The sequence below is a fragment of the Lipophrys pholis genome, assembly GCF_963383615.2.
Source record: "Lipophrys pholis genome assembly, chromosome: 2".
Taxonomy (NCBI): domain Eukaryota; kingdom Metazoa; phylum Chordata; class Actinopteri; order Blenniiformes; family Blenniidae; genus Lipophrys; species Lipophrys pholis.
This window is the reverse complement of record NC_137636.1, coordinates 884,483-899,347: the sequence shown is the minus strand read 5'-3', so window position 1 is coordinate 899,347 and position 14,865 is coordinate 884,483. Positions and strand designations below refer to the sequence as shown.

Genomic DNA, 14,865 nt, shown 5'->3' with positions numbered 1-14,865 from the left:
CATGGTAGAGTCAGGATCCCAGTCAGGTTGAACTTTTTACAACTGAGGGCATTTATTAATTTGACCTGCATTTTGTAATAACTGTTGCAATATAAACAAGTTATTACAAAGTGCGTCGTTATTACATAATGAGTTGAAAATGTTTTGCATTATTACATATGGCACCATTACTGCGGCGCTCCAAGACGATTCTGTCCAAAGCCTCGTGACGTCTGGTGTGGAGGAGACGCTCACGTTTCTGTCAGTCACACCAAACTGACCACTGATGATGAGTCACCATCTGCTCAAAGCGCCTCGGCCAGTTGGAACTTAAAATCACAGAAGCCCAAATCTTCCTCCACAATTTATTCTCCATTTATGTCACCGGCACAACCAGTTGTAATACGCTCTGAATACCTGGCACTTTAAATGGCAGTAAAAACCCCCAGTGCAGCACAGCTGGGGCAGCAGGGAACAGTGGCACCATTTCAACAGAACTGGTTCTCTAGTAGCGGCAGTGGATCCGGTGCCGAGCAGAACTCTTCTGATAAACTGAGGCGGGTCGCAGGTAGTCGAGGTGTCCTGACCACAGGACCCAAACCTCATCAAGAGCAGCTCATCTCCATTTACTGAATTAATGTTGTGTCAGCAGTTGCTAAAGCATCTATCCAAAGGTAAACATCCTCTAAAGTAGTAGAGTGGGACGCTCCACTACCCTCAGTATCGTCTGCAGCGTAGCTCTGTAAGTACTCTCTGGGGACTGTGTGTGTGTGTGTGTGTGTGTGTGTGTGTGTGTGTGTGTGTGTGTGTGTGTGTGTGTGTGTGTGTGTGTGTGTGTGTGTGTGTGTGTGTGTGTGTGTGTGTGTGTGTGTGTGTGTGTGTGTGTGTGTGTGTGTGTGTGTGTGTGTGTGTGTGTGTGTGTGTGTGTGTGTGTGTGTGTGTGTGTGTGTGTGTGTGTGTGTGTGTGTGTGTGTGGTATTCTTAGATGATGATGTCACTTCCTGCTTCCCTCTCTGTTGTCCCTGTTGAACCTTGTGATGACTACCAGCCACTGATCTCCATATGAAAACCAACCCCATCTAATGCAGCGTACAGTTGGTCAATAAATCTTCTGCATAAATGAACTTCAGTTAATCCTGTTCACTCAACATTTTTCTTTGTGCATTGATCACATCTATTGAGCTCAGATCTCTCCTGCCGTCAGCTGCTGCCTTCCCCTAAACCGCACGCTGCAGACAAGTCGTGATTATCTGATAATCCCTCTCACTTCAATTGTGCGGCAAAGCTCTGCACGATTCACCAGTATCTCATTTAGAGTGGAGAGGAGCTGCATATTCACAGCAACTTGGCTGTTGCTCATTTGTCTTTAGTTGCTCTGTTAAGACGCTGCAGTTAAAAGACTCAAAACTTATAAAAAGAGAAGCACCGGAGGAAGAAGAACGTGGACTCTCCCAATATCGGCCAAGCAGACGGAGTAAACACGAGGCGGCCGAGCCAAACAGCCTCGTCATCGTTTTTCAAAGGTGGCGACTCGGCAAACTTTAATAGTTTCACCACACTCTAAAAGTCTCCAGTTTATTAGAGCCACGATGGTGTAATGAGTTATCAATTTAAGAACATGTTGGAGTTCTGTCTTAAAAGTAAATACAGTGAGCATCCAGACATGAAATTAATAAGAAATGGAAGCAAACTCATTAGTCCTGAAATAATGAGCTTTCTAGTGCCTGGATGGTTCTACTGCAGAACAATCAGCTGCTCCTCACTGCAGTGCTGCTCTTTCCAAAGCTGTTCACTGCCTTCATGGCCAAAGCAGAAAAGATTTCATGGCTGTGATTCAAACTGCCCACTAATGTACTGTATATATAAAAATTAAATGCAAATTAGATGAATGAATCCATGCAGTCCACAGAGGGAAACCACATTTTACAACTGGATATAAAAAAAGAAACTGATAGATCAGGCTTCTTCTTTTTTTTTTTTTTAACAGAAAATCTAAAGATAAGAGTGAAATAAAAGGTTTGCAGCGCGGGTGGAGTCCTCCACCAGAAGGCATGCAGTTTAGGTGTGATTCCAGAAGGGCACAGGCAATAATCACTCCACTTTCCCCTCTGCACAAACATGCCGCCACAGTTGTTGCTCCTGTGGGCTGGAAATTAATAATGAATGCTAATCTGTTATTTGTAAATGCCACCAGCTGACCATGTAATCTCCCTCTGTAGGGTTGGGTGACTACAGCTCTGCTCCCAGCCAAGATCCTCAACAGCTACGTGATGGGGATGGGCCTGTCCCAGCGCGCTCGTTACCTCAAGAAGCAGAAGCAGGGCTAGATGGACGGATTAGAGGAGGCTGGGAGCTGCAGCGGCAAACCGGGGGGGACCAGCTCTGGTAATGACCACCACCACCACCACCACCCACCAGGCGGAGGAAGTGTGACGGCCTTCCTCCCACTCGTCAACGATACGAAGCCCAATCTGGCCTCGTCGCATCTATTCAGTCAGTCAGTCGTTAAAAATGAAGACTAAATTTGTAAACAGCTTTAATGGAGCAGACGCTAACGTGGAAGCGAGGAACTAAACATTTCTACCAAACCTACTGGACAGGAAGTCTTCCAGGGGGACAGGGACAACCGTCTCCTGTGGGTCTGGATTAGCATTAAGCTATTTAGTTCAAACAATACTGATCACCACTTCTTAGCGAGATTGGGGTTTTGTTGGCCCATTTCTTTTGTCTTATTAATAGCTTCCTTTAGTTATAACAGTATTTCTTTCCCCATATTTCAAAGCACATAAATTCACACCTTTCTTCTTCTAGGTACCAAACAAAATCAGTGCACAGCTCCTCTTTGCTTATTTTCAACTCAAGATTTTTTCTCAGCAGTAATAATTTCAACAAACTACATTTCATAAAAAAATGGGAGGATTAGATGAATAGAGAAGTTTGCATGTAAACGGAACACATTTGAATATCCTACAAAGTTTTAAAGTTACGACTGTTGGACCATCTAACCTGTAATTCTGTCCAGAAGATGAAGTGAGGACGTGGCTCTACGTCATTCCTTCCTATTGTGTGTTTAACTGAAACACATTGGAAGGACTAAACCATACTGATGAGGAATCCCATGTTTTTCTAAAATCTTTTTGCTAAAAAACCCTTCCTGTAGAGTTTGTCTGACTCTCGCTAGATGATTCAGGTCTTTAGGTCCTTGTGTTTGTTTAGGTGGGAACTCGGAAAGTTACCATGTGGGGAATTCCTGTTTCCCAGTTGAAAGAGAAAACATCCATCTAGTTATTCTTCCTCTTGATGAATGACTGGTTAATTGAAATTCATTGAAAAAAAAAAGACCTTGGTTTGTTTGTCTGGCTCCAGAATACTCCTGCCGTCATGCAGAGTTTGCCTTCCAGTGCATTCCATTTCCCACTTCATCAAAACAAAATTGTCAGTTTTCCCACTCTGGAATCCAAACTTTCCTGTTTCGGAGCTTCTCGTGATGCTTCTCATGATGCTTCACATGATGCTTCACTAATGCTTTAAAATGTGTGCAGCTGCTGATTGAGTTTAATTTAAAGCGTGTTTGTCTCTATAAAGGTGGTGACTCCCTGTGGTTCACCTGGATATCATTGTTATGTGCTGATTATGGAGCATTTGTCCTTCTAATAAATGTGCTTTTCAAATAACTCCGTCCAGCCATCTGCTCACTGAAGTCGGCTTCACCTTTGTTGTCACTGCTTTTTTTTTTTTAATCGTGTTACTTTATTTTTAGAGCATCGAGGGAAAATATTTTTAGCTTTTCTCTCTTCTTCGGCTGCATTAATTTTCATCCTCAACCCGAGAGTCTTTATTGTGTCATTGGTTTCTGAGAGGAGACAAGATATGAATGAGTTTTGTTAAAGGAGTGGTTTGTCCTCTTCCCTCGGAGCTGAAAGGGTTCCGGTTCAAATCTATAGTGAAACCAGACACACACTCGCAGAAAACAAAACACTATCGACGTTAACAACGGGAGTACACAGACATTTGTATAGACAGAAGACCAAGCTGGTAGTTTTATAGATACGAGCCACCCATTCTAACAATCCAAGCCCAGGAGAAGTGAGTCATGACACGCTGGGCGGAACACGTGCAGAAGAACTAGTCCCTCCAGAGGTGGTGTGCAGTAGCAGCGTTTTCCTCCGACACAGAGCTGGAGCGTTTTCAAATAGTTCTGTTTTCACTGACCGTTGTCATGGAAACGGGCGAGAATTCAACAGTCTGAGTTATGCAATCTTTCCAACTTCCCAAGGAAGCTGTGGAAAACATGGACGTCCATTCCTGGAAGTCTGCAGCGACAAGCCGGATGACTCGTATCACAACTGGGCATTTATCGAACATCTTGTAGCGGTACTAATGCAATCCGAGCTCAGGTAGTTAGCATGTTGATGCCAGGTGTGAACCGTCATTGGTTTGCACTGTAGCTTCAGAGATTCCAGGCTCTGAAGCTTTAAAAACTAGTAGTTCTCTGGTTACATGTAGTATGAACATGTAGTATGAACATGTAGTATAAGGTGGAGTTGTTTCTCCAAACTACCAATAGGTGTGAATGTGAGCGATTGTGTCAGTGTGTGAGCCTTGTTACTATTTCTTGCAAGGTAAGTGTATACAGGCCCCGTTTCCATGACAACATTTCACGTGACAACGCCTAATCTGTGGGAAAAAAAAAAAGCAGTGTGTTTCCACTGCAGCAAGAGACACACTGACAACGATGTAGTTAGTCTGCCGGGCCACGGGAGGGCGCTGTTGCTTGTTTTAGCAATGAAACCACACAGACGTGTGCAGAGAACAAAACACTATAAACATAAAAATGGAGAGAACCTGACATCCGTATGGACTGATGAGCCATCGGGGAGAGTCTCAACTATTAAACTACTGATCTGGACCATAAAACTAGAATACAAGCGCGAGTCAAACCACTACGGGTCGGCCATGTTTGTTTACAGACGAAGAGATGAACAGTAACAGGCTCCGCCTCCATCAGTCTCTGCAGGAGGGAATAGCGACCGCGAAAGAATCTTTCTACCTCGAGAGCCGAGATGAAACCTTCAGGATTCAGTGAATCAGAACACCGGCGTCGTGTAAACAGACCCTCCAAAGTGAAGAAATGTTTGCGGATACAGTGTGCGATGTCGTGTAAACGGGACCACAGGTTCGAGCCTGGCATTACATCTCCAAAGTTGAGCAGTGTGTGGTAGTAAAAGGTGACGTGTTCCTGTTTGCTTCAGTAACTCCAGAGACTCTGCCAGCCGTCCCTGTTTTCACTGGAGCGCAAATGTGTTGCTTTTTCTCTTGTTCTGCCTCTTTCCCTCCCAAAACGCCACCGTCCGGTTCCCATGCCAACCGTCTCTGGGAGATTATTCCGGTGCACTGGTATGGAAGCTGCGGAAGTGTGTCATCGCTGAAAATGTAGGAGGGGAGAGCTGTGTGTGGAGGGATGCCCAACGGAAGAAGCGAGTGGGCTGCAGAGACGTATATAAGAGGGGCTGTGTGGCGCTCAGACTCCACAGCTCCACGGCGAGGAAGCGGACCTCTCGGGGACACCTTCAGCAGCTCTCACTGACTTTACATTGTTAGACTTTTGTCCTTCTTTTGCATCATCTGTCCTGAAACGGTTCCTCAGAACGTTCTGAACCAAAAGGCTTTAAAGAAGAAAAGACCTCCTCCAGAGCTTCGCCACCATCCTCACATTTGGGCCATCGCTCGCCATGGCGACCAGCATGGACACGCTCCCTGCCCATCTGCTGCCTTTGGTGATGGAGGAGTTCCCCCAGTCTCTGGCCACGGCTTGTGTCTGCAGGGCCGGGCAACGCGAGCCCCGCCTCCGCTGCCTTCAGTGTGGCGTCATCGAGGAGGAGGAGGAGGACTGCTCCACCCTGGAGGAGGACCAGGCCCTGCGCTCATTCCTGCAGACCGTGGAGAGCCTGAGGAGGAGCACCAGATGAGCTCCTCCAGAGGAAGTTGGAGCGTGACTGTGACATGTTTTGACCTATTTGGCTTCCCCCCCCGCAACGGCTCCAGGAAACCAACAGATGTCCGCCGCGTTCTGGATGCAGTCTGAGCTCGATGACGGAGAATCCAGGGGACATTTCTGGTGGCGTGGAAATAGAACAGCCCACACAGACGGGACACTTTGGACTGAGATGAAGTATCAGATTCCTGGACTTAATCAAAAGACGCTGGCAGCAAACCAGCACAGCTTCCTTTTTTTATATTTCTATTTTACAGTGAATCTGTTGCGAAGCTTTCCTCTCAACATGTCAGGTTGTTGCACACGACTGTATTCTTTTATTCACTGTTGATTGTCTGCAGCTAAATCTGCATTTATTGCATAAAGCTTCTCTTGACACGCATTCAGTGGTCTGCCTCCTTACTTCAAAAAAATAAATAAATGTGCTCCACAAAGTGAACACATGATACATCAAGCTCACTATTAATATTCATACCTGAAGCTGGAATCATGTGTGTCGACTTGGAAAGAGACATTAGAATATTTCATGCTTTTCCATGTGGTGGCGCTATTGATACACTTTCTTTTTTTTTAATAGAACAAACTACAATACACAAGAGCCGTCCAACTGCAGAAGAGTTTCTGGCATCTTCTCACCACCCATTTCACCATTAACCCTTCATATCGCTCCCCTACAAATGCTTGAAAATTGATTTTTTTTTTCTCACTAGAGTGTAGAAATAGTTTTATAATCACCCTTATGTGCCACTGAAGAGTGCTGAAGAGCATTAAATAAACAAAATGCATATTCTATTATTTCTCACTCGAAGAACTATTAAATTCGACCTTATAATGTGTCATTTGGAAAAGATTCAAACATCAACCACATATATGACCTTGGGCTTGAAGACATGTTTGTCATGTGCAACAGTCTTAGAGCACAGAGCACATTTTAAAGTGCAGAGTTTACATGTCTTGGGGAAGATTTCAAGTTAAAAGCACCACTAAAGAGATGCTTTACAATAGCAGGAGCCAATACATAGCAGCAGCTCACTGATTATCTATAGAATATACTATACATTACCTGAAGAAGGCCCATGCACTCACTTTATAGGAATGTTTAACCCAGCAGTGTGAAAGTAGTGTTAGAAACACCCGTATGTGCCTCTTATATATAACAAAATGTTCTGAAGAGCATCGAATAAACAAAATCACACATATTGTATTATTTCTAACTCCAACACATTTTTTCTACTTCAAGCTCAATAAGGACTTACACGTCACCTTATGATGTATTATTTGCAAAATATGGAACACATGTAAGTGACTTTGGGTTGTTCTGTGAGTTCCAAGGTTTTTTTGGGAGGATTTGTAGAGCGAAAGGCAACACAACCCTTCTCTCTATATAATGTTTACATTACCGGGAGGAAAGCCATGCATGCACAGGGGGAACATCCAAGCTCCACACACGATAGCCCGGTCTGAACCACCGAGTCACTGAGCCGCCCTGTGAAGGGTTAATGTCCTTCTCTTCAGCTGGTGAGGAATAAACAACACACCGTGATGAATGAGGAGTCAGCAGCGGAGGACAGGAGCGCATTAAGCCTCCTGCTTCCAAACTATAAAAGTCCCTATGTGTGTTCTGAATATACAATCTAATACCCTCCTCTTTTCTTTTATGAATCATTTTCCTGCCCCAAAACAAAAAAACTGGGACCGATCTTTTGCCACTATGATTCAGAGAAACTTTTTTTATTTTTATTTGCACCATTAAGCTAAATCTCTGCCTCATATTTACACTTGGACAAATGTGATACGTCCTGGTCTGAAAGGCTCAAAGGAAAGAATGAGCAGAACGAAGGAGTGACGGGATGAGGAGGTGTTGGACTCATGGATGGAAGAGAAAAACGCTTTCTCAACAATTTGTGGGGAAATAGAAGGAAACAGAATGTTTTGGAAGCAGCACGCTCTGCAGATGTCTGCTCCATCACCGCTCAGGTCCTGGTACTGGAGAACGCCATCTGGAGCCCCAGTATGAATATCTGTTTGTACCACCAGGGTGTCTTCAGTTTATTATTTCACACACAAGATAACAACTTGTCTTTGCCTCGTCAGTTCTTTTCCCTGATTGCTGCAGGTTTCAAACCTCCCAACATAAGTCCAACATTCAATAACCAAAGTAGCTGAAATGAAACTTTCCTCTTTTTCTCTCTGGAATTGTTTGATTATTAATCAATGATTGTCAAGCTGACCAATGCAAGAGTCAATTCTATCCTGAAAACGTGTTTAAGTAATACATTTGCCGTTCTATTTAATTTACCGAGGACTGTTTTAGTTTAGAGACAAAACACAACATTCAGACTCTTGTCGAGGGACGAGTGACGCTGAAGACAAAGTTCCTACTTCCTGCTGACGAAGGAGCTTCAGTGTAAAAGAGAGGGACGTTATAAAAACATGCTGAGAGCTGCAGAAATCCTGGTCCTGAGAAGCACCGAGTAGAAAGGATTTCACATCTTTCAGCAGGATTTACAAATTACAATCTCTCAATCCAACCAAATCTATTCAAAGTAATAAACTTAAGAAAGAAAAAAACAAGTGCAATTTCCTCAAAGTTCATTTTTTAAGACAAATTGCATCTTCTATTCATATTTTCACTTTGAATTTTGTTGCATTGAAAATGACAACAAATCAATTTCCATAGTGTCGACATTTTCCCTAAAACAATCGGAGCAGACATATTTACACAACATTGTTTTCAACTGAAAATTGAAAACTTTCGTTGCATTGTGGGTATTCGTGACAATGGTGTCTCCGAAAACACAACTTTTTCAAAATGCTCCGCCTCGGTGGAAATGGGGGGAAACACTCCTGCTGTAGTAAACAGTTGCTCTGCACATGCTCAGTAGGTGGACAATGACATGGCTGCCCTTCATTACAGCTGTGCTCTGACACTCTGTACATTACGATGGAGTCCAGTGTCCACTTCCAACAGCTCTGACTGAATACCAAGTATAGAGACAGAAGTACTCAGCAGCAGCCCTGGTACCCCCCCCCCCCCCCCCCCCCCCCCCCGGGCTCCAACACGTCGGGACTCAGCTCTGAATACATTTAATACTTTTCTCTGAATTGATCATTTTCACACGTTTCAGGGCGACAATAAATGTCAGCTGTACATGTTGGTAGTATTTTCATGTATAAAGGAGTTGCTTCATGAATTGTCAGGTCGGGGGTGGAAACAGCCAGCTCTGTTAACCCTGCTCTCCATTTCTTGGCAGTATTTGTGTTAGTCATGAGTATTTCTTGATTTGCTCATTTTCATGTGAAAACACAAAACCTTAGTTTTGGGTGTGAATTTAACCAACACGGTTCACCGTCACCATGGCAACAATCCAACTTAGTCGTCTGTCCATTCTATTGTCTGTGTAAGAGCTGCTCTTAATGTTTATGGTGTATTGTCCTCTGCAACCTGTCTGGTTTCATTACAAAAACAAACAACAGCGCCAACTGGTGGCCTGGCATGCTAACTACATCGCTTTTAGCTGTTCTGCCGTTACCGTGGAAACGAACATCGTTTTCAAAATGTTTCCGTAGAAATGCAAGACATCCTGAAACATTGTCTTCGAAATTATTTCTAAGCTGTATATGACACACACACACACACACACACACACACACACACACACACACACACACACACACACACACACACACACACACACACACACACACACACACACCTAATACTGTAAAGTGAAACCCACAAAAAGCGAGTGAAAACATTCAATAGTCCCATAATTGCCTCTTCACCAGTACAAATCTATTTTTATAGCAACGTCCTCACATCTGCTGCACATTGGAGGAGTGGTGAAGCCCTCCCGCCTCACAGCGAGGGGTCCCTGGTTCAAGTCTCTCCTTTCTGCATGGAGCTGCAGGGCTTCCTGTGCGTACATGAGATTTCTCCAGGTGATCTGGTTGATTGGGGGATCAAGTTATAGTGACCTGTTCAAACCAGGGAGTTTCTGACTATGTGGTGAGAGAACCGACCACGACAGCACCGAGCCGGCCTGGCTAACAGCTCAAACACTGAGTCCATCTCAGGACAAGTCTCCACTCTGGTGCTAACGCAGACAGACAGCTGCACTTACCTTCACATCTATAGGCAATTTGGAGTTGCTGACCTGCATGTAGTTCCTCTGGGAAGAGGGAGCCCACTGATATGCAGGGTGAGCAAGCACAACGCCGCTTCTTCCGTATTTCGGGACATTCTCGTTGGGAGGTGACACAGCAAATATTGGGTTTACTGAGGCTTTTTGTTCAGAGTCTCCAGACGTCCCGCTGCCCTAAATCTCCACTCGCCAGACACACACACACACACACACACACACACACACACACACACACACACACACACACACACACACACACACACACACACACACACACACACACACACACAAACGGCAAGAAAGCTGATTTTGTTTTTTGTTTTTTTTTCCTTCTTTCTGTTCTGGTGGAATTTCAATGCAGGATCAGACGTCTTCTCCTCTTACTGGAGAATCAAAGTCACTTTTTGAAAGAGCCATCAATCGAAAACTGGTCAATTAGATTCTGCATATTCAGATTTTGACAGATGCATGGCATTATGAATCTGCAGAATAATTCTATTCTTCTTCTTCGGAGGAGGAGGAGGAGGAGATGCATGTGTAAAATTCCTGAGTAAGATTTTTAGTTTGGGTCCAGACATTCACTCTTACAACCGTCTTCACACAACTCAGCCATCACAGACAAAACAGACTATATTAAAACACATCTTAGTTCCAGTTTCATCTTTAGTGAGCCGGAACGGTAAAACATTGTGATAAAACCTTGGGATTGAAACTTTTTCTTTGTTCTCCAAAGCAAACGTGATGAAAATGTTTCTATTTTTAGAAAACTAAACAATTACGACTAGAAACAAGTACAATTTCAACATAAAGCCAATTTTAATTGTACTTTCTGGTGAGAAAGGAGGTGAGTTATCTTATAAACTGCCCCTATGAAGCATGTCTCTATAACTGCCCTGACAGCGCAGCTCTGCAGCTGATGCAGCATCAATAGAACCTTAGCTCGGGTCTCAGAGTCCCATTGGGTCTGCTACTCTTCAAAAACTAGTTTAAAAATCTAATGTTTCCTTCCCTGTCCAGTAGGGGGCTCCTGCAGGCCTGTTTGGCACAACCCCGCTTCAGGGCAGCATCACTGCTGGAGGTGTGCTTCATGAAAGACCTGGAGTGAAAGAACAGGGAGAACATGCAGACATCAAGAGAAAGACCTGGACCTGGAGAACCCGCATGGATTTTATGCTTCTTCTCTTTAAATGTTTTGGTTGTATTTTGTCGTTGATCTTCTGCTTCTGAACTTTTCCTGATGCATTTTTCTTTCTATTATAACAGAAGAGAAAATAAACTGGAGGTGGAACTGTTGTGATGCGTGACTTTGATACATGCGTCACACCTCTTCCTACTCTTATATATTAGGAATCAACATTTAGGAAGACGCACACACACACACACACACACACACACACACACACACACACACACACACACACACACACACACACACACACACACACACACACACACACACACACACACACACACACACACACACACACAGGGTTTTAGCTGACATTAATTCTGATTGGTGGATGAGAATGTCAATCCAAACAGGACCACGCCCCTCCCTGACCCCCACACCTGTTTGAAGGAGGGTCTGAGTCTCTGGGAGCTGTAGCTTTTGTCCCACTTTGTTTTAAAGCAGAATGAATCGTCTGCGGAGCGTTTCAAACTGCAACAGGAAATGGAACGGGCCCTTTTCATCATGGTGAATATTATAAAACCATCAAGTGCCTGTATGTTCCTGCCTGCTGCTGAACTATCAGTTTGTCAGCACCCACCGCTGTTACTCCTGCCGTATTTCATCCACGACTGTGTCCTAATCTCATCCCAGGACGGCTTCTGTGTGAAGAAATAATGATGTTTGTGCTCCAGCCGCCTCCGTTCAGTCACATTCCTGCTGGTTTCAAGAGGTCAAGCTCCTCGTTTACTACAACAAAGTTAAGTCTTTCTTTTCTTTCTGTGCTTGTTTTAACTGTGTGCTTCAGAATGGGAGCTTGTAAACCTGCAGGATAATTATTTCTGTCCTTAAAGCTGAAAGCTGCTGTATTATAGTGATCGCAGGATGGTTAGATCACACTGCATTAAACACACCAGACTAGAGAGAAAACCATTGATGACCAGGCAAAACATTTTCATGTAGATGTTTATTGAAGTATTTTAGACATGGGGGGGGGGGGGGGGGCATGATTCATTCACGAACTTGTGCAATTGACTAATTAAAATATATGAATCAATTGAAATTGTTAAATAATTCAACGATGGAAAGTCATGAAACGTATCTACACGTGAAACCCTGCTTTAAAAACTTTAAAAAACAAAAACCTCTTTTTCCAGTTTGTGTAAATTAGGCGCAAGAGAAAGACCACTGTTATTTGGAAGAATATATCCCGAAGCACTAAAAGCTTCAACACCATCCAGTGTTTGAACTGATCCATGTTAAAGAACTCCACTGCATGTTGCAGCCCGATCTTTGAAATGGTGATCAGTAGAAAAACAGAATTATTCATCTCAGCCAGAACTTTGTGTTTCTCTTTTACTTTGACGTCACAATTAGATTGAAAAACTAAAACTCCTGATCAGTCACAGTGAAGTGACTTGCTTTGTGCTCTCAGCTGCTACTTCCCTTCCTCTGCATGTCCGGCCCGTTTCATTTCCAATAAACCAGAATAAACCAGATCAGCTTCCTGTCACTGCTTCTGGTCAGAATGTCAGTTATGTAAAGAGGTCAACTGAGCTGTCAAGTGTTTAAAGGGTAACATTTCTATAGATGGACGTCTACAGTGGGATTTTCAATAATAATAATAATAATAATAATAATAATATATTTTATTTGGATATTGCTTTTAAAAGCTTCTTACTTTCTCCAATGTCTTTTAATCTACTCTGTTTTCCTTCTTTAAGTTTTGTATTTTACAAGTGACGTGTTCATATGAAGGTGGAAACACGTAGAAGGGATCTGGGATCATTTACACAACAATGTCTTTGAGAAATTTTGCGGTTTGGTACTGGGAGCCACTGAAAGCGCAACTTTTTGAAAACGATTCCCAAAGTACAACATTTCGAAAACACTTGGACTATCTGTGGAGACGGTGGAAAACGGGGCGACTGCTCATGCCCACCACATAGAACAAGGTTTTCCTCCCAGTGTCATGACTCACAGTCCTTATTCTCCTGGGACTTTTATTTTGACAGTCACTGTAATAACAACCCAACCATGTCCATAGTGTACTCTCATTGTTTATAGCTTATTGTTCCCTGCATGAATGTGTGTGTTTGCATCACTAAAATAAACACCAGTACCCACTAGTGGCCGTACATGAAAACTGCATCGTCAGTGTTTCTGATGTTTTCAAAACATTGTCGTGTTTTCTGAGGCTGAAACGCAAAATACTGTGTTTTCATTTGAAACCTTGTATCATAATTTCTTCTTGAAACTTCATAAACCCACAATGCTTCGAATAAGGAATCATTTTCAAAAGCTTTTATCATATGTAACTAGTACATGAGGGAGTAACTAGCACATGAGGGAGTAACTAGTAACTAGCACATGAGGGAGTAACTAGTAACTAGCACATGAGGGAGTAACTAGCACATGAGGGAGTAACTAGTAACTAGCACATGAGGGAGTAACTAGCACATGAGGGAGTAACTAGTAACTAGCACATGAGGGAGTAACTAGCACACGAGGGAGTAACTAGCACATGAGGGAGTAACTAGCACATGAGGGAGTAACTAGTAACTAGCACATGAGGGAGTAACTAGCACATGAGGGAGTAACTAGCACATGAGGGAGTAACTAGTAACTAGCACATGAGGGAGTAACTAGCACATGAGGGAGTAACTAGCACATGAGGGAGTAACTAGTAACTAGCACATGAGGGAGTAACTAGCCCACGAGGGAGTAACTAGCACATGAGGGAGTAACTAGCACATGAGGGAGTAACTAGCACATGAGGGAGTAACTAGGAACTAGCACATGAGGGAGTAACTAGTAACTAGCACATGAGGGAGTAACTAGCACATGAGGGAGTAACTAGTAACTAGCACATGAGGGAGTAACTAGCACATGAGGGAGTAACTAGCACATGAGGGAGTAACTGGCACATGAGGGAGTAACTAGTAACTAGCACATGAGGGAGTAACTAGCCCACGAGGGAGTAACTAGCACATGAGGGAGTAACTAGCACACGAGGGAGTAACTAGCACACGAGGGAGTAACTAGCACATGAGGGAGTAACTAGGAACTTGCACATGAGGGAGTAACTAGCACATGAGGGAGTAACTAGCACATGAGGGAGTAACTGGTAACTAGCACATGAGGGAGTAACTAGCACACGAGGGAGTAACTAGCACACGAGGGAGTAACTAGCACATGAGGGAGTAACTGGTAACTAGCACACGAGGGAGTAACTAGCACACGAGGGAGTAACTAGCACACGAGGGAGTAACTAGCACATGAGGGAGTAACTAGTAACTAGCACACGAGGGAGTAACTAGCACACGAGGGAGTAACTAGCACACGAGGGAGTAACTAGCACATGAGGGAGTAACTGGCACATGAGGGAGTAACTAGTAACTAGCACATGAGGGAGTAACTAGCACACGAGGGAGTAACTAGCACACGAGGGAGTAACTAGCACACGAGGGAGTAACTAGCACACGAGGGAGTAACTAGCACATGAGGGAGTAACTAGGAACTAGCACATGAGGGAGTAATTAGGAACTAGCACATGAGGGAGTAACTAGCACATGAGG

The 14,865-nt window shown here is 43.8% G+C and overlaps 1 protein-coding gene across 2 annotated transcripts in view; it reads left to right on the top strand.

The window, feature by feature from the left end:
- hsd17b12b (hydroxysteroid (17-beta) dehydrogenase 12b) overlaps window positions 1-11,411 on the top strand; it is a 42,818-nt gene extending 31,407 nt beyond the window's left edge. The window contains exons 11-12 of one of the 2 annotated variants that reach the window (XR_013936511.1): window positions 2,199-2,364; window positions 11,137-11,411. Coding sequence is in view for 1 of the 2 variants with exons in the window: in XM_080492627.1 (XP_080348753.1) it covers window positions 2,199-2,306 (108 nt within the window). In the remaining variant the exon portion in view is untranslated. Of the gene's footprint in view, window positions 1-2,198; window positions 3,654-11,136 lie in introns of those variants that run through there. The other variant, XM_080492627.1, reaches the window with a different exon arrangement.
- Window positions 11,412-14,865: the final 3,454 nt, after the last annotated feature.